The sequence below is a fragment of the Microchirus variegatus genome (genome assembly GCF_963457635.1).
Source record: "Microchirus variegatus genome assembly, chromosome: 10".
NCBI classification, from domain to species: domain Eukaryota; kingdom Metazoa; phylum Chordata; class Actinopteri; order Pleuronectiformes; family Soleidae; genus Microchirus; species Microchirus variegatus.
This window is the reverse complement of record NC_139811.1, coordinates 601,923-621,922: the sequence shown is the minus strand read 5'-3', so window position 1 is coordinate 621,922 and position 20,000 is coordinate 601,923. Positions and strand designations below refer to the sequence as shown.

The following is a 20,000-nucleotide window of genomic DNA, read 5'->3' as shown; positions in this document are numbered from 1 at the left end:
GTCCGTGTGTGTGTGTGTCTGTCTGTCTGTGTGTGTCTGTGTGTGTGTGTGTGTCTGTCTATGTCTGTCAGTGTGTGTGTCTGTCTGTCTGTCTGAGTCTGTGTGTGTCTGTCTATGTCTGTGTGTCAGTGTGTGTGTCTGTCTGTCTGTCAGTGTGTGTGTGTGTCTGTCAGTGTGTGTGTGTGTGTGTGTGTGTGTGTCAGTGTCTGTCGGGGTGTGTGTGTGTGTGTGTGTGTGTGTGTGTGTGTGCGTTACAAGGCCATCTCATGATCTTATCTGTAACCTGGTTCACTCTGACACGAGGGACACGCCTGAGACGTGTGTGTGTGTGTGTGTGTGTTTGTGTGTATGTGCGTGTGTGTGTGTGTGTGTGTGTGTGTGTGTGTGTGTGTGTGTGTGTGTGTGTGTGTGTGTGTGCATGCACGTAACAAAAAGAGCAGAGTGTAACAGCTGTGACACGTCGACTCATGTTTCTGCAAATATTGACTGAACAGAGGAGTAAAAGAGGAGCAGGAAGTACTTTGAACTGAGCAGATAAATGTTCATAAAACACACTTTCATTTTTAAAGCTGCTTTACACAACTGTCTGACATTCACTCACTCACTCATTCACACACACACACATTCACTCACACAGTCATCACACATCTGTAGAACAGGATAATCCAGAGACACAACGGGACTGATGTGAAAGTGTGAGGTTTAATTGAAGTGTAGTCACACACACACACACACACACAGTGACACACACAGTGACACACACAGTGACACACACAGTGACACACACACACCTGTGGTGAAGACATTCTCAGGGTTCGTCAGGTTCAGTCAGTGTTGAGACACACACACACACACACACACACACACACAGGTGACAGATTATCAATGGAACTAGAAAAGCACTCGGAGAGCACAGCCCTCCACCAGGGCAGCTCCGCCCCCCACACACAACAGTGATAAAATCAGGTCATAATCCACAGATTATTCTGTGTCAGTACCTCAGAAAACAGTCAGAGCTTCTAAGGTCATATGATGAAGATTAGAGTTTGTTGTTCTTCTGCAGGCTCCGCCCCCTTAGGCTCCGCCCCCTCAGTCACCACAGACATCACATAATCACACTCTGAGGTGAGTCACCTGAGGAGAAGAGGAGAACATGAGCGATGAAGGTCGCTGAGTCCATGGATGTATTATATGAAGTGGATAGAGCTCCGCCCCCTTATATGAACTGGTTAGAGCTCCGCCCCCTTATATGAACTGGATAGAGCTCCGCCCCCTTATATGAACTGGATAGAGCTCCGCCCCCTTATATGAACTGGATAGAGCTCCGCCCCCTTATATGAACTGGTTAGAGCTCCGCCCCCTTATATGAACTGGATAGAGCTCCGCCCCCTTATATGAACTGGATAGAGCTCCGCCCCCTTATATGAACTGGTTAGAGCTCCGCCCCCTTATATGAACTGGATAGAGCTCCGCCCCCTTATATGAACTGGATAGAGCTCCGCCCCCTTATATGAACTGGTTAGAGCTCCGCCCCCTTATATGAACTGGATAGAGCTCCGCCCCCTTATATGAACTGGATAGAGCTCCGCCCCCTTTGCTTCTGTTCCTATGAAGCTGCTCACTCAGCTCATTATGCTAAACAGTTTGTGACTTCCTGGTTTTTTAGCGTGTTATGGGGCCATGGTTAGGCCCATAGAGCATGTGCAGTAGTGTCTATTATATACAGATCTATAAAAGCCTGTGTCCTGTGGACACTTTTACTATTGAGGTCAATGGGAAAATGACTTTTGGGCTTTTATGGGGTTTTATGGGGTTTTCTGTTGCAGTACCCACAGTGGCCACCATGTAGAAATTGTCTTGAAGGCAGAGGGGGCGGAGCTCTGTCCAGCTCATATTATACATCCATGGCTGAGCTTTAAACGTACCGGAGGCTGATTGACGTAGTTCCCATCTTCATCGTCATCATCATCATCATCTTCATCATCGTCGCTCTGAGCTGCAGATGTGAAACATCATCAAACATCAGCTCAGACCAAACATCATCAGAACATTTAACTGGAGTGAAAACAGACGACAGCAGAACTCACTGTGAGAATCCTGTGGATCCACATTCAGGTAGTACCGCTCCTCCTCCTCCTCCTCCTCATCCTCCTCCTCCTCCTCCTCCTGTTCTTCTCCTCGTTCCTCTTCCTGTTTCTCATCTTCAGAGTGAATTTTCAAGAACAATCAAAACAGAGACTTAATGTAATGTAATGTAATGTAATGTAATTTAATTAAATTAAATTTAATTTAATTTAATTTAACAAAAACACAGAAACAATTCTCACCTTCGAGGTTCACGTACTCATGTCGGACATCTGCAAATGAGAAGAACAGCTGATCACAGGTGTGAACTGGTGTAAACGGGTGTAAACAGGTGTGAACAGGTGTGAACAGGTGTGAACGGGTGTGAACGTGTGCGAACTGGTGTGAACTGGTGTGCACTGGTGTAAACTTGTGTGCACTGGTGTGAACTGGTGTGAACCGGTGTAAACAGATGTGAACCGGTGTGAACTGGTGTGCACTGGTGTAAACTGGTGTGAACAGGTGTGAACTGGTGTAAACTGGTGTAAACCGGTGTAAACTGGTGTGAACAGGTGTGAACTGCACCTGAACTGGGCGTGGAGACTCGGCTCTGGTTCGACGGCACCAGAGCGTCACCGTCAGGAATGACGATGCTGCAGAGAAATGAGAGGACGAAAGGGTTCAGATTCAGATTCAGGTTCAGGTTCAGGTTCAGGTTCAGATTCAGGTTCAGATTCAGGTTTTAGATTCAGGTTCAGGTTTTAGATTCAGGTTCAGATTCAGATTCAGGTTCAGGTTCAGGTTCAGATTCAGATTCAGATTCAGATTCAGGTTCAGGTTCAGATTCAGATTCAGATTCAGATTCAGGTTCAGGTTTTAGATTCAGATTCAGGTTCAGATTCAGGTTCAGGTTCAGATTCAGGTTCAGGTTCAGGTTCAGGTTTTAGATTCAGATTCAGGTTCAGATTCAGATTCAGATTCAGGTTCAGGTTCAGGTTCAGATTCAGGTTCAGGTTCAGGTTCAGGTTCAGATTCAGATTCAGATTCAGGTTCAGGTCCAGGTTCAGATTCAGATTCAGATTCAGATTCAGGTTCAGGTTTAGGTCCAGGTTCAGATCGACAGGTAATAAATGAAGGAGTGAAAACGTCGTACATGTAGCCGGGATCTTCTACGTCACTGTCCACCAGATTCAGGTCAGAGTTCAGATACTCAGGTCCTGCATGGAAAGAAAAACCCAGTCATTCACTTTTCAAAGTGAGTGATCGTTGGAGAGAAGCTGAACTCACCTTCGTCTGCTGGGTTTTCATAACTCAGATTACTTTCTGTGAAATGAAGATCAAAGGTTTCACATTTGAATAAAAACAAACTGTTTCCTCACTTTATTATAAAGAGAAATAGAGTTTAGTTCAAATCGCACCAGTTCCTGTTGGTGTGAACGATCGATGTCTACGCTGAGACGAATCAGCTGAAGACGAGCTGAAAACAAGAGACACGTTTAAAAACAAGGTCCAGACACCTGCACAGGGGGCGGGGCCAGCGTCTCATAGCAAGAGACAAAATGAAAGTGATAAGCCCCGCCCCTTCCTGTCAGGCCTTTGACCAAAGCCCCGCCCCTATACACTACAAGAAATGTTTGTCATGGTGTAAACAGGTTTGAGCTAAAAAAAACAAAAAACAGGTGTGAACAGGTGTGAACAGGTGATGACAGGTGTGAACAGGTTTAAACAGGTGTGAACAGGTGTGAACAGCTGTAAACAGGTGTAAACGGGTGTGAACGGGTTTAAACAGCTGTAAACAGGTGTGAACAGGTTTAAACGGGTTAAAACAGCTGTAAACAGGTGTGAACAGCTGTAAACGGGTTAAAACAGCTGTGAACAGGTGTTAACAGGTGTGAACGGGTTTAAACAGGTGTGAACAGGTTTAAACGGGTTAAAACAGCTGTAAACAGGTGTGAACAGGTTTAAACAGGTGTGAACTGGTGTGAACAGGTTTAACGGGTTAAAACAGCTGTAAACAGGTGTGAACAGGTGTGACTCACATCACTCTGGGCGGTGAGAGCAGGTGGTGAGCAGAGCGGATAGAGCTCAGATCACTGGTTGGCTGCACTGTAACAGAGAGAGAGTCACTGTCAACATCTTCATCATCATGACCTTCATCATCATCATCATCATCATCATCAGACTTACGTGGATGGATGACTCTGAATTCAGTTGATCTGAAAGAAAACAGACAGTTGAGTCCTGGTCTGCAGGTGTGAACGTGAACGTTGTGAAGTGGTGAATACTCACGGCATGTATTCTTCTGAAGCATGAGTTTGTCTGATGGACACTGAGGACATGAGACACATCTGTCAATCACTTTATAAAGCACTCACTGTTCTACACCAAAGTCCCTGTATATACATATACACATACTGTATATATGTACATGTATACAGACTTAAATATGCATGTATATGCAGATGTGTTTGTCAGTAGTGCAGATCTCACCCAGCGGACCTTTGTTCCAGCAGGACAGACAGAGGACGGTCAGCAGAACCATGGAGATGAAGACAGCAGCTGACAGAACCAGGAGGAACCAGGAGGAGTCCATGTTCCATCTGAGGAGGTCACAACAACACGTTAGCATTGTTGTCAACTCGCTAAATCTGACGACTCTCAAAACCCTCTGAACAACGGTTTTTGTCAAAAGTGACCGGCGACAAATCGAGCTGGTGTTTGGAGACTGAACTGCAACAGAACCAGGAGAAACCAGGAGAAACCATGAGGAACCAGGAGGAACCAGGAGAAACCATGAGGAACCAGGAGGAACCATGAGGAACCAGGAGGAACCATGAGGAACCATGTTCCATCTTAGTTTTAATGCACTACAACATTTCTACCATCGTCATCTTAAAGCAAACTGATGCCTGACACAGATGAAACAAACCTCCTCACAGAGACTGTGACTCACACAGGAAGTTAGGTTCACACACACACACACACACACACACACACACACACACACACACACACACACACACACACACACCTTAACTACAAACTTGATTTCCTGCCTCAGCTGCTGCTCAGAGTCAGAGGCGGCCATTTTGTGAGCGGAGTCTTTGAGGTCAGAGACGATGAAGCTTCATTTTTAAATGAATGATTAAAGAATTGATGTTGTGTTGTGTTTTGTTGTGTTTTGATGTTGTGTTGTGATGTTGTGATGTTGTCTTGTGTTGTGATGTGTTGTGTTGTGTTGTGATGTGATGTCTTGTGATGTTGTGTTGTGATGTTGTGTTGTTGTGTTGGGTTTTAAAGTTGTGTTGTGATGTTGTCTTGTGTTGTGATGTTGTGTTGGTGAAAGCTGTGATGACAAACAGACGTTAGAGGATGTGGAAACATAAGTTGTGTTGTTCTGTTGTGTTGTGATGATGTGATGTGTTGTTTTGATGTGTTGTGATGTTGTGATGTGTTGTTGTGTTGTGATGTTGTGTTGTTGTGTTGTGATGTTGTGTTGTGATGTTGTGATGTGATGTGATGTTGTGTTGAGATGTTATGATGTTGTGTTGTGTTGGTGAAAGCTGTGATGACAAACAGACGTTAGAGGATGTGGAAACATGAGTTGTGACAGCTACTGAAAACACATCTGCCTCGTCTTCACTGTCAGACTCACTCTCCCACACCAAAGTCACAGGAGCTGCTGGTCCTCTGCTGCCTCGTGTGGTCACTTTGTTTCACTGAGGTCAATCTGAACAAAGGTTTTCAAATACCGGATTTTACAAAAATAAGACATCGGAACTTGCGATGAAGGCAGCAGTGACACAAAGTGACCACACGAGGCAGCAGTGGATCACTGATTTTCTCTGTGGACTTTGGTGTGGGAGAGTGAGTGAGTGTGAAAGTGGTTGGGGGGGTCTCAGGTTGACATGAGTCACATGACTCCAGGTTCACAGGAAGTGAACTTTTCCTTCTTGGACTTTGACTCGACGTCTGCTGTGAAGTCGAGGACAAACTCAGACTCTGGTGTGAAGGAACATCTGGAGCAGAAGTTAAAGACTGAAGCATGAGCACGCGGTGAGGAAGAGGAGGAAGAGGAGGAGGAGGAGGAAGAGGAGGAAGAGGAGGAAACTCACCAACACCTGAAGACGGAGGACGACAGCAGCTGGACGTGAAGGTTTCAGGGCCTGCAGCTTCTCTCGTGTCCTCTGCTGGATCGTCTGGTCCTGACGAGGAGACTATGAACAAACATCTGCCATGGTCTGAAGATCTGAAGACAACCTCCAACTGCCACTCTGCACATTCAGCAGCCCACGAGGCTCCGCCCCCACACCTCCCCCGCTGACGCTGCTGCGTCCAATCATCTCCTGAGCCCAGAATCATCTTCCTGCCTCCACAGAAGCTCTGACCTTCTGATGAAGTGTTCACAAGACACAGAGGAGCATCTGAGGAGCATCTGAGGAGCAAGAAGAGCTCGACAAAAACTTTAGTTTCAGCAGATCATCGATGAAGCTGAAGAAGCTGAAACCGTTGCAACATCCTCCCACAAACAAACAGGAAACCCCTCCTCTTCCTCCTCCTCCTCCTCCTCCTCTCAAACCACCTGCTGAGACAGAAACATCAGACTGTGTCGTCACTTTGAGCTTCATCACTTTGGTTCAACAGCTCAGAAACAACATCCACAGAAAGTGAAGAAGATTCTCAAATGTGTCTGTGAAGGTTCTCATGGTGAAGGTTCTCAGGGTGAAGGTTCTCAGGGTGAAGGTTCTCAGGGTGAAGGTTCTCATGGTGAAGGTTCTCACTTTTCACATTTGCAGTTTTCTGGTTCCACTTCTTGAACCTGAAGGTGACCTCAGGTGTTTGAGACTAAATCAGATGTTTTTAGAACAATAATAAATATCCTGATCAGAATCATTTGGTTTAAACTTAAACATCCAAACAAAGAAAATGTTGAACTTTGATGTTTTGAACATTAAAAATGAAATGAACGAATGAAAGAAAATGTTTTTTTTTTATTGGTGGAAAAACTTCACACATTCATTCGTCTGAAAATCAATGAAAATCAAAACGTTTCCCAAAAATAAAAGTTCACAATGAGCACGTTCTTCTGTACGAAGCTCGACAGGTTTGTTTAGGTTCTGATGAAAAGATTCATTTATTTTTTTAATAACTTTTCTTTCTTTTATGTTAATAAATTATATTTTGTCTTTTGAACTTGAACTTTTAGAACGTTAATCGTCTTTTTGCCTCCTGGCCTCCGTACATTTACATCAGTTTAAACATATTTTGCAATTCATTAAATAAGAAGAAAAATGATCGACCTGAGCCTGTTAATATGTTAATGACATGTTAATGACATGATAAACACAAACTAGTGTTGACTTCATATTCAAGAAAACAAAAACCAACAAGAAAGTCAAGAGCAGCCGTTTATCGTCTGTAAACCACTCACTCTCCCACACCAAAGTCCACAAACGTGCGTCTCACACTGAGATAGAGACGTGATCATGTGACGTAGATATCGCTGAACTGACTGCGTTAAACCCCCACACACACACACACACACAGCAAAAGTAACGATGACTGAACGATGCCTTTGACAGCTTCACAGATGACCTTTGACCTCACCGTTTACCTGGAAACTGCACAAGACGACGGATTAAAATCAGGAGTAAAAGACAAACGAGAGACGAGCGTTAGAATCACTGTGATCAGCTGTGTCCACGACGTCATCACGACACAATCAAACCTTCTGTGTCTCACTTTTTTACCATTAATCACTTTTAATCACTATCAATAATCATCAATCACTATCAATAATCATCAATAACTCAGTGGAAACTTCCCAAGACAGTTATAAAAATCAGGTTACAAGCGAAAAAAACAATAACGTTAAAAAATAAAGTCAACTTAAAAAAGTCTCTGCATGGCAGATAGTTCAGTTCATGTGTGTGTGAGTGTGTGTGTGTGTGTGTGCGTGTGTGTGTGAGTGTGTGTGTGTGTGTGTGTGTGAGGTCAGATCAGAACACTGGACACTGGAACTCGTGTGGAGCGACCGCTCTTTGGCACAACGATGGGTTCATCCTCTGTGGACAAAGAGATGAGAGGGTGAGACTGATGGAGATGAGAGGGTGAGACTGATGCAGATGAGAGGGTGAGACTGATGGAGATGAGAGGGTGAGACTGATGGAGATGAGAGGGTGAGACTGATGCAGATGAGAGGGTGAGAGATGAGAGGGTGAGACTGATGGAGATGAGAGGGTGAGACTGATGCAGATGAGAGGGTGAGAGATGAGAGGGTGAGACTGATGGAGATGAGAGGGTGAGACTGATGGAGATGAGAGGGTGAGACAGATGGAGATGACAGGGTGAGACTGCTTCTCACCTGTGGGGGCGCCCTTCTCCGCCCGGCAACGATCTCCTTCGATGAAGAGGGCGGTGGCGAGGAAGAAAGCTCCGCCCACCACAGAGATGAAGGTGCAGATCAGCAGAGAAAGCTGAAGAGAACGAAACTGCCAGAGGAACGAGTCACTTCTTCTGAGGGAGTCTGACACCTGAGAGACACACACACACACACAGAGAGAGAGACACACACACACACACACACACACACACACACACACACAGAGAGAGAGAGACACACACACACACACACAGAGAGAGAGAGACACACACACACACACACACACACACACACACACACACACACACAGACAGAGAGAGAGAGACACACACACACACACACAGAGAGAGACACACACACACACACACACACACAGAGAGAGAGAGAGACACACACACCCCCACACACAGAGACACACACACACACACACACACACACAGAGAGAGACACACATCAAAATGTGTCACAGTGTCACATATGCACACGTGTCTGTCTGTGTGTGTGTGTGTGTGTGTGTGTGTGTGTGTGTGTGTGTGTGTGTGTGTGTGTCTCTCTGTGTGTGTGTCTCTGTGTGCATGCGTGCATGTGTGTGTGTGTGTGTGCGTGTGTGTGTGTGTGATCGTACCACTCCGATCAGGTAAGGACTCCCAGCATCTCCAAACAGGTGAGAGATGACGATCTGCAGAGATTCAGCTGTGGAGCGTCGTGTTGGAACGACCACGTACTGAAGAGCAACATCGTCAGTAACCATCAATAACCATCAATAACCATCAATAACCATCAATAACCATCAATAACCATCAATAACCATCAATAATAATCATCAATAATGATCATCAATAACTATCATTAATAATCATCAATAATAATCATCAATAACTATCATTAATAATCATCAATACTATCATCAATCACTATCACCAATAATCATTAACTATCATCAATAATCATCAATAACTGCCATCAATAATCAATAACTATCATCAATAACTGTCTGATGAGGTCCTCACCAGCAGGATGTCGGCCACGATCGCCCAGTTCATGCTGAGGAAAGTTTCACCAAGAAAGATGAAGATCTGTAAGAACACATGGAGACTGTGAGTGTGTGTGTGTGTCTGTGTGTGTGTGTGTGTGTGTGTGTGTGTGTGTGTGTGTGTGTCTGTGTGTGTCTGTGTGTGTGTGACTCACATATGTAGCGATGGTGCTGCTCTCAGCGAACACAATAGCCAGATAAAGAAACGGTGCAGACAGTAACAGACCAGCAGCACAGACCAGAGGATCAGCTCTGCTCGTTTTCTTCTTCAGCCGACGACTGACCTGCACGCCGCTGACCACGCCCACAACACCTGAGACGCAGGTGATGGCTCCGAAGATCAGACTGTGGCAAAAGAAACAAGCCTCAGTGTTGCGTCAGTGTTGCGTCAGTGTTCTGTCAGTGCTGTGTCAGTGTTCTGTCAGTGCTGCGTCTCTGTTGCGTCAGTGTTTCGTCAGTGTTGCGTCAGTGTTCTGTCAGTGCTGCGTCTCTGTTGCGTCAGCGTTCTGTCAGTGCTGTGTCAGTGTTCTGTCAGTGCTGCGTCTCTGTTGCGTCAGTGTTCTGTCAGTGCTGCGTCTCTGTTGCGTCAGTGCTGCGTCAGTGTTCTGTTAGTGCTGCATCAGGGCTGCGTCTGTGTTCTGTCAGTGTTGCGTCAGTGCTGCGCCAGTGCTGCGCCTGTGTTGTGTCACGGCTGCGTCTGTGTTGTGTCAGTGCTGCGTCAGTGTTGCGTCAGTGTTCTGTCAGTGCTGCGTCTCTGTTGCGTCAGTGTTTCGTCAGTGCTGTGTCAGTGCTGCGTCTCTGTTGCGTCAGTGTTGCGTCAGTGTTCTGTCAGTGCTGCGTCAGTGCTGCGTCTCTGTTGCGTCAGTGTTCTGTCAGTGCTGTGTCAGTGTTCTGTCAGTGCTGCGTCTCTGTTGCGTCAGTGTTCTGTCAGTGCTGCGTCAGTGCTGCGTCTCTGTTGCGTCAGTGCTGCGTCTCTGTTACGTCAGTGCTGCGTCAGTGCTGCGTCAGGGCTGCGTCTGTGTTCTGTCAGTGTTGCGTCAGTGCTGCGCCAGTGCTGCGTCAGTGCTGCGCCTGTGTTGTGTCACGGCTGCGTCAGTGCTGCGTCTCTGTTGCGTCAGTGCTGCGTCTCTGTTGTGTCAGTGCTGCGTCTCGGTTGCGTCAGTGTTTCGTCAGTGTTGCGTCAGTGCTGCGTCTCTGTTGCGTCAGTGCTGCGTCAGTGCTGCGTCAGTGTTGCGTCAGTGCTGCGTCACCTGTCAGACGAGGCACAGTGTCCCTCCACACACGGCGCCTTCTTCCCTGTGAAGATCGCGGCTCTGAGGAGAAACGTCGGAGCCCAAAGAGCCAGAGAACCAGTGACGAAGGCCACGGCTGTGAAGCCGAACGTGGACAACACGAAGCTGGAGCTGCAGAAGAAGAATAAAGACACAGATCAGCAGCGCCCCCTGCTGGACTCTGACACAGTGGAGCTCTCTGTGAACTGACTCTAACTCACTTCTTGCTCAGCGCCTTCAGGTCCATTAACCAGCTGGTTCTGTGCATGTTCTGTTCAGACCGAGCCTCGATGGCTCCTCGTTTGGGCTCCTGAACCACGAGCAGCAGCAGCAGCACCGCGACCAGGCCCAGCACTGGGGTCACCTGAGGGTCAGAGGTCAGGTAACAGGGTCAGAGGTCAGCTCAGATAACAGGGTCAGAGGTCAGGTAACAGGGTCAGAGGTCAGGTAACAGGGTCAGAGGTCAGGTAACTGGGTCAGAGGTCAGAGGTCAGCTCAGGTAACTTACCCTCAGAGCCCAGTGCCAGTCCTTGGTCAGATTACTGACTTGTGAACCTGCGATGTATCCGAGGCCACTGATGAAGAAGATGGAGAAAGGTTAGAACTGTGGTTCTCAAAGACCGGGTCCGGACCCTCACACGGGTCACAGAGAACCTTTGCTCGGGTTCATTATTGAGTAAAATGAAGTAAATGACTGGTCAACATTTATGCTGTGATTTAGATAAACATGGTTATAAAGAACTATGAGTACTTTCCTGTCATTTTTGTTTCAGTTTCACAATTTTTTCGTCCAAAAAGTTTTTTTTCCAGAAAGTTTTTTTTTCTTCTAAAAATAAAAAAAATATATTTTTTTTCTTGTTTCTCTCTTTTTCTCAAAAGTTTTTTTCTTTAAAAAAAAAAAACATTTAATTTTTTTTTTCATTTTTTTTTACGTAAACTTTACGTGAAGTTTGTCGCGCGTTGCATTAAAGCGCGGTTGCTCACCTTCCCACAGGGACGGCGAAATAAAAGATGGACAGCATGTTGGTCCTGCTCTCCTCCACGTACAGGTCAGCGATGATGGTCGGAGCGATGGTGGAGTAACTGGCCTCGCCGACGCCGACCAGGCCTCGCGTCAGCAGCAGGACCCAGAAATGCTGCGGGGAAACGAGAGCAGCGTTAGTGTCGAGGCTAGGCCGCTCAGGCGGCGACACGCGTACGCGGCCGGCGAGCTTCTCACCTCTTTGGGCGTGTAGGAGCTGGCGAGCGTCACCAAGGACCAGAACCCTATTCCCACGCTCATGATGAGCTTCCTGTTGTAGCGGTCGCCAAGGTAACCGAATAACGGCGCCAGGAACATGTAGCTGCAGATGAACACTGAGCAGAAAAACAACACAAAACAGTGAAAAACAGCGCTGGAAACACTGCCCCCCACTGGTCGTTCCTTTCAAACTCATACAACGTGAAATTCATGACTGAAAAGGAATTAAAGAGGTCAAAACAGCGCCCCCTGCTGCTCAGTGTCTCACCAGTTTGGAGTAAACCAGACTTCTCATCATCTATCCCAAAATAATGCTCGATGTCGGGGAGAACACCTGCAGACAGACGAGAAAAAACCGCAGCTGTGAGCGCCCCCTGTGGCAAGAACCAACATAACACTGTCAAAACTGACTTAAGCCACTTCATAAATGACTTGTCAGTTTGACCTTTTTAAACCACTCACTCTCCCACACCAAAGAGGTTTTAGCATCCCAGCACACAGGAGTTCACAGGAGTCATTGATCCACTGCTGCTCAGATTGACCTCAGTGACACAAAGTGGCCACACGAGGCAGCAGAGGACCAGCAGCTCCTGTGGACTTTGGTGTGGGAGCGTGAGTGGGTTTCCTTCGGGAGGTTCTGTACCTGCCACGGTGAACCTGTCCATGTAGTTGAGCAGATTGATGTAGCTGAGGATGAAGACGGTGAGCAGCGCTCGGACGCTGGACACGCCGCTGACCGGACCGTCCTCCGGCCGCTGATCCACCGCGTCGCCCTGCTGCTCCACAGCCTCCACCTCGCTGTCGTCGGAGAAGAACGGAGCGGTGTCCGACGTGGGCTCGTCCTGAGACATGGCCGCCGCTGTGGAGAGGGACATGCAGAAGATCATTCATTCATTCTGAGGACACACAAGAGCATTTACCCACAATTCACAGCTGGGCGGAGTCTGAGGGTAAAAAAAACAACAACCTCAGAAACACGCAAACAAACATGTTTGATTCTTTTGAGCCGAGTCCAATACCTGCGACAAATACCTGCGAGAAAATACCTAAGAGAAAATACCTAAGAGAAAATACTTGCGACAAATACCTGCGACACATACCTAAGAGAAAATACTTGCGACAAATACCTGCGAGAAAATACCTAAGAGAAAATACCTAAGAGAAAATACTTGCGACAAATACCTGCGACACATACCTAAGAGAAAATACTTGCGACAAATACCTGCGACAAATACCTGCGACAAAATACTTGCGACAAATACCTGCGAGAAAATACTTGCGACAAATACCTGCGACAAATACCTGCGAGAAAATACTTGCGACAAATACCTGCGACACATACCTGCGAGAAAATACCTAAGAGAAAATACCTAAGAGAAAATACTTGCGACAAATACCTGCGACACATACCTAAGAGAAAATACTTGCGACAAATACCTGCGACAAATACCTGCGACAAAATACTTGCGACAAATACCTGCGAGAAAATACTTGCGACAAATACCTGCGACAAATACCTGCGACAAATACCTGCGAGAAAATACTTGCGACAAATACCTGCGACACATACCTGCAACAAATACTTGAGACATACCTGCAACAAATACTTGCAACGAACACTTGAGACACATACCTGCGACAAACACTTGAGACACAAACCTGCGACAAAAATTTAACAATAATTCTACAAAAATGTATCATAAACGTGGATGCATCCACTTAAAAAAATAGTGCCTTTTTTAGCTAATTTTCTGAATGAATGAGATTTTTTTTTTTTTAATAATAATAATAATTTTAATAGTTTTTCTTTATAGCTCCAAATTTGTCCCCAATTAGCGACATAAATGTTTATCCGTTTGTTTTCTATAATTAGACAAATGTTTTTCCTCTCAGAAGAACTTTTACTTTGAAACACAAACAGGAAGTGTACAGGTCTGTGGCACGTGCGCCGGATAAATAATGATTAAAGGAAACGGATCGAACTGCGTCTGAACCGGAGTCTGCATCGATTTACCGATCCGTTAATAATCGACGGTGATGAATAACCGCGAGCTCCTGGATTAGCCCCGCCCACCGTGGCACTTCAAAATAAAAGAGCAGAGTTTGTGTCGTTGACGATCGAATTTCTTCATTCGCGATTTTCACCTTAACGATAGTTCACGATCGGTCAACAGACAGCAGAGGACTTTTGATATTTATATATAAATATATATATATATATATCGTGACGGACGATAATATCGTGAACTTTACCGGTCAACCCTTTGTTGTTGTTTTTTTAAAAAAAAAGATTAAAGACTGATGAAACGTTGTTATGACTCAATAGCTGTTGTTTGTGTTGTTTACCTGGAGGATGAGTCAGGGCTCACGGTCTTCTCTCCAAACCGCTGACCGCTACACGGAGCTCATACCGGCGCTTCGCCGTGGACTGAAGGCGGGGAGGCGGCCTCGGTGTCTCGGTGTCTCGGTTCCTCGGTGTCTCGGTCTCTGGAGCGCAGACTTCACAGCAGACGAATCCTCTTCAGCTCTTCGCCGCCGCCATGACGGATCCTCTGTAAACTTCCGGCTCCGCAGCTCACATGACTTTACCATCGGCGGAGTCACGTGACGACGGGGAAGGATGAGAGGACGCCGGTGACGTGGAGGCACGTGACGTCAAAACAGGTTTCAGTCAGTTCTGTTGTTCAATAATCAAACAGTTACTTCTCCACATTTGTTACTTTGTTTCTACCAAATTAAAGCAGCAGAAGAAGAAAAACTGCAGTTTTTCTCACTCATTGCAACATGGGCTTAAGAGCCGGGAATTTAACCCACAAACACTTTTACTTCTAAAACGAGTAGATTTTATTTCAGAAAATGACCTTTGGTCCTTAAGTATAGTCATAAACTTTTAGACTTTTATAAATAATGCCATTTTTTTTCTGCTACTCTTTCACATATACCAGGCTGCAATGATCCAAAAGAAAAAAAATCCAGTTTGCATGAATTATATAGAAAAAATAATAATGTTTTGTGTTTTTTTTAATGATTAAAAAACCTGGCAATTTAAGGGTTAAAAATATAAAAAATATTAGTATTTGATATGTATGGAAAGAACAGATGTTGGTCTAAAACCTAAAAAATAAATAAATAAATACAAATCTACACAATACAATCTGACATTACAAAAAAAATGTTTCTGCTAATCTTTCACATATACCAGGCTGCAATAATCCAAACAAAAAAAAATCCAGTTTGCATGAATTATATTGAAGATAATTCATGTTTTGTGTTTTTTAGATAAAATGAGGGGCACCATGACTAAACCTGGCAATTTAAGGGTTAAAAATATAATAAATATATTAATATTTGATATGTATGGAAAGAACAGATGTTAGGTCTAAAACCTAAACAAAAATAATAATAATAATAAAAAAAAACATTCAAATCAAATCAGAAGAAGAAAAACTAGAGTTTTTCCCTCACCCATTCACATGCTGCAACATTGAACCCACAAACATACTTTAACTTCTAAAACTTCAGTAGATTTTATATCAGACTTTTGATCCTTAAGAACAGTCATAAACTTTAAGACTTTTACTTAATGTTATAAAAAAGTGACATTTTCTGGTCACATACTTGTACTTTTACTCTTTAAGTATTCCTTTAAAGTACTTTGTATCGTCAATCTAAGAGCACGGACGACTGTGGCGTGGTAAAGATAAGACATGTGATAGATGTTCCTCTTATTGAGCCACTTCCTCATGATTAAAGACCGTGTGAACAGAGAGAGGACGTGAAAAGATAACGTGATGTGAGGAGTCACTTCAACTAGTTTACCATAAAGTGACTTTAATAAAGTTAACAATTAAACTACAAAATCTGAGGTGACGACAGGAAACGGATCCTTTAAGTCCAAACTTCCACGATGTCTCCGTCCTCCATGTCCAGCTGAGCCGGCGTCTGACTGTGCGTCACTTTGGAGCCGTCGAAGTAGAAGACGACCTTCCTGCGAGCGCCGCGAGGAGTCGTGGACAAATACTGAGAGAAGACGGAGGCCAGAGGAGCGTCCTGAAACGACAACGCCATAACGTGATGAGTTTGTGTTCGGCTGCCGACACAGACGTCAGAGAGAAGACGGAATACCAACTCTGTGGAGAGAAAACTCCTGTGAAGAGTCTCTGTCTTTGCTCTGCAGTTTAACGGTGATCACGCCGTCGCCATCGCTCGCTGCTTTGTTTTTGTCCTCCGCTGCCATGACGACACACTCTGCACAAACAACACACACAGTAACCCTCAGTGACCACGAGGCACGAAAATATTCACATTTAAGAAGCTGAAAAATGACAGAAACGTGAAAATATTCACATTTAAGGAGCTGAAAAATGACAGAAACGTGAAAATATTCACATTTAAGAAGCTGAAAAATGACAGAAACTTGAAAATATTCACATTTAAGGAGCTAAAAAATGACAGAAACTTGAAAATATTCACATTTAAGAAGCTGAAAAATGACAGAAACTTGAAAATATTCACATTTAAGAAGCTGAAAAATGACAGAAACGTGAAAATAATCACATTTAAGAAGCTGAAAAATGACAGAAATGTGAAAATATTCACATTTAAGAAGCTGAAAAATGACAGAAACTTGAAAATATTCACATTTAAGAAGCTGAAAAATGACAGAAAAGTGGAAAATATTCACATTTAAGAAGCTGAAAAATGACAGAAACGTGAAAATACTCACATTTAAGAAGCTGAAAAATGACAGAAAAGTGAAAATATTCACATTTAAGAAGCTGAAAAATGACAGAAACGTGAAAATATTCACATTTAAGAAGCTGAAAAATGACAGAAACGTGAAAATATTCACATTTAAGAAGCTGAAAAATGACAGAAAAGTGGAAAATATTCACATTTAAGAAGCTGAAAAATGACAGAAACGTGAAAATATTCACATTTAAGAAGCTGAAAAATGACAGAAACGTGAAAATATTTGCATTTAAGAAGCTGAAAAATTACAGAAACGTGAAAATATTCTCATTTAAGAAGCTGAAAAATGACAGAAACGTGAAAATATTCGCATTTAAGAAGCTGAAAAATGACAGAAACGTGGAAAATATTCACATTTAAGAAGCTGAAAAATGACAGAAACGTGAAAATATTCACATTTAAGAAGCTGAAAAATGACAGAAACGTGAAAATATTCGCATTTAAGAAGCTGAAAAATGACAGAAACGTGAAAATATTCGCATTTAAGAAGCTGAAAAATGACAGAAACGTGAAAATATTCACATTTAAGAAGCTGAAAAATGACAGAAACGTGAAAATATTCGCATTTAAGAAGCTGAAAAATGACAGAAACGTGAAAATATTCGCATTTAAGAAGCTGAAAAATTACAGAAACGTGAAAATATTCGCATTTAAGAAGCTGAAAAATGACATAAACGTGAAAATATTCACATTTAAGAAGCTGAAAAATGACAGAAATGTGAAAATATTCACATTTAAGAAGCTGAAAAATGACAGAAACGTGAAAATATTCACATTTAAGAAGCTGAAAAATGACAGAAAACTGAAAATATTCACATTTAAGAAGCTGAAAAATGACAGAAACGTGAAAATATTCACATTTAAGAAGTTGAAAAATGACAGAAAAGTGAAAATATTCACATTTAAGAAGCTGAAAAATGACATAAACGTGAAAATATTCACATTTAAGAAGCTGAAAAATGACAGAAAGGTGAAAATATTCACATTTAAGAAGCTGAAAAATGACAGAAACGTGAAAATATTCACATTTAAGAAGCTGAAAAATGACAGAAACGTGAAAATATTCACATTTAAGAAGCTGAAAAATGACAGAAACGTGAAAATATTCACATTTAAAAAGCTGAAAAATGACAGAAACGTGAAAATATTCACATTTAAGAAGCTGAAAAATGACAGAAAAGTGAAAATATTCACATTTAAAAAGCTGAAAAATGACAAACTGCTCTGAATGATTAAAAACAAAGGGATGAATTGATCACCACTGATTTCGTCATCAATTAATAAAAATGGTGTCTAATAAAGTGAATTGACTCACCGACGATGTCTGCGATGCCGAGGCCGATCTCACCCACTGTGGCGTCTGTGGCCAGTTCCACTTCCTCCTTCAGCAGCAGGAGGCGAGACGGTGGGACGTGAAGGACAGAAGACAACTGGGACAACACGTCCAAAAGAGGTGTGGACTGAAGACAGAAGACACATGAAAGACACATGAGACAAGTGAGTGAACAGTTTGACCTCAAAGGACACGCCCACTTACTGTGTATGTGAGTGAGTGTGTGTGTTCTTGTACTTGTGGCATACTGAGGACCAGTGAGGGTTTTAAACCAACAAAGTGAGGACATTTTTACGGAGTGAGGACATTTTGGTCGGTCCTCACTTTGTTTTCATTGAAATCACTTCCTTAGGTTGCTATAACATGCTATACTCTGTTTGTCAAAAAAAAAAAAAAAATCAAATTTTGGACGACATAGTTTATAGTATGACTTTTTTTTTCAAATTTTGGACCAAACATTTTTTTTCAAATTTTTTTTCAAATTTTGGACCAAACATTTTGGGTCCAATTTTTTTTTCTCAAATTTTAGACCAAAAATTTTGCGTCGATTTTTATTTCAAACTTCTGACCAAACGTTTTGGGTCCATTTTTTTTTCCAAATTTTGGACCAAAAATGTTGCATCAATTTTTTTGTCTAATTTTTTTTCAAATTTTGGACCAAACATTTTGAGTCCAATTTTTTTTGCAAATTTTGGACCAAAGATTTTGCGTAAATTTTTTTTCAAATTTTAGACCAAAAATTTTGGGTCAATTTTTTTTTCAAATTTTGGATGACAGTATAGTTTGACGTTTTTGTCAAATTTTGGGTCCATTTTTTTTTTTTAATTTTGTACCAAACATTTTGGGTCAAATTTTAGTAGATGTCGTTCATGAAGTAGATATTTGTAATTGTGTTGATTTATAAAGTGGAAATGCTGGTCCTCACTTTGTCAGCTCTTTTACCCGGTCCTCAGTATGCAGCAAGTACAAGAATGTGTGTCGGTGAGTGAGAGTGTGAAAGTGAGTGTGTGTCAGTGAGTGAGTGTGTGTGTGTGTGAGTGTGTGTGTGTATGAGTGTGTGTGTGTGAGAGTGTGTGTATGAGTGTTTGTGTGTGAGTGAGTGAGTGTGTGTGTGTGTGTGAGTGTGTGTGAGTGAGTGAGTGAGTGAGTGTGTGTGTGTGTGTGTGTGTGAGTGTGAGTGTGAGTGTGAGTGTGTGTGTGTGTGTGTGTGTGAGTGAGTGTGAGTGTGTGAGTGAGTGAGTGTAAATGAGGGAGTGATGGATGGATACAGAAAACAGAGAAATAGATCATTGCTCTCATATTCTTGTCTTGTAGAACGTCAGGACTTGAGCTGAACGAGCGTCCAATCACAGATGAGATTCAGCGTCACATGTCTGTGATCGTTAAACGCTTCAATAACTTTGTACGTACGGACAGGACCACGATCTTGTGGACGTCCGTCCTGCAGCGAATCTTCAGAGGAATCTCCCTCAGTGAGGAGCTGTACGGTGATGAAGACGAGTCAGGGTTCACCATGATGACATCATCATCATCATCATCATCATCATGCTCCTCCTCCTCATCATCATCCTTTGACGTTGGACGCTTGGAGACTTGGTGGCAGCTGCGTTTGCTCCTGGTTCTGGTTCTGGTCCTGGTCTCGGTTCTGTCCCGAGTCTCCGGAGACAAGAGGGAGTTCAGCACCTGGAGTCTCCTGTCGATGTCACTGAGAGGACGTTCAAATAAAGAAGATTTAAAGGTCGTTCTGCTTCTGGTCCTAAAAACAAGGCTCAATAAACGTGGTGGTTCTGACTCACCTGATGGTCTTTATGACCTGAGTGGACTGTTTCTGGACCGGACTCTGAGGAGGAGGAGGAGACGGACAGAGGACCACGTCTCTGAGGTAAAGAGGGAAAAACTCTTCAGTCAATCGTACTTTATTAAAG

General features: G+C 43.5%; 2 protein-coding genes across 2 annotated transcripts in view; both read right to left on the bottom strand.

The window, feature by feature from the left end:
• Positions 1-7,094: 7,094 nt before the first annotated feature.
• On the bottom strand, positions 7,095-14,537 carry spns1 (SPNS lysolipid transporter 1, lysophospholipid). Its single transcript, XM_083896873.1, has 13 exons — positions 14,337-14,537; positions 12,634-12,849; positions 12,259-12,324; positions 11,970-12,106; positions 11,735-11,886; positions 11,259-11,325; positions 10,972-11,114; positions 10,730-10,882; positions 9,635-9,824; positions 9,457-9,522; positions 9,072-9,170; positions 8,429-8,597; positions 7,095-8,129 (listed from the first exon to the last, which is right to left on the bottom strand). Exons 2-13 carry the CDS (start codon positions 12,839-12,841, stop codon positions 8,059-8,061), a joined length of 1,521 nt encoding a protein of 506 aa, XP_083752999.1. The 5' UTR covers positions 12,842-12,849; positions 14,337-14,537; the 3' UTR covers positions 7,095-8,058.
• Positions 14,538-15,878: 1,341 nt separating this feature from the next.
• Positions 15,879-20,000, bottom strand: part of nfatc2ip (nuclear factor of activated T cells 2 interacting protein) — a gene marked incomplete at its 3' end in the record, with an annotated part of 9,121 nt that continues 4,999 nt past the window's right edge. Inside the window, exons 5-9 of the mRNA XM_083897000.1 lie at positions 19,872-19,952; positions 19,486-19,780; positions 18,058-18,202; positions 16,120-16,238; positions 15,879-16,040 (exon numbers count right to left, since the gene is read on the bottom strand). Coding sequence (XP_083753126.1) covers positions 15,879-16,040; positions 16,120-16,238; positions 18,058-18,202; positions 19,486-19,780; positions 19,872-19,952 — 802 coding nt within the window. The remainder of the gene's footprint in view (positions 16,041-16,119; positions 16,239-18,057; positions 18,203-19,485; positions 19,781-19,871; positions 19,953-20,000) is intronic.

Bases quoted from the DNA above. Each gene is read 5' to 3' on its own strand.
- spns1 (XM_083896873.1), bottom strand. From the start codon at position 12,841: ATGTCTCAGGACGAGCCCACGTCGGACACCGCTCCGTTCTTCTCCGAC. The intron at 11,115-11,258 runs GTAAGTTACCTG...TCTGACCCTCAG, and splicing joins ACTGGCACTGGGCTCTGAGG to GTGACCCCAGTGCTGGGCCT. The intron at 9,825-10,729 runs GTGACGCAGCAC...CTTTTGCCACAG, and splicing joins CACTGTGCCTCGTCTGACAG to TCTGATCTTCGGAGCCATCA.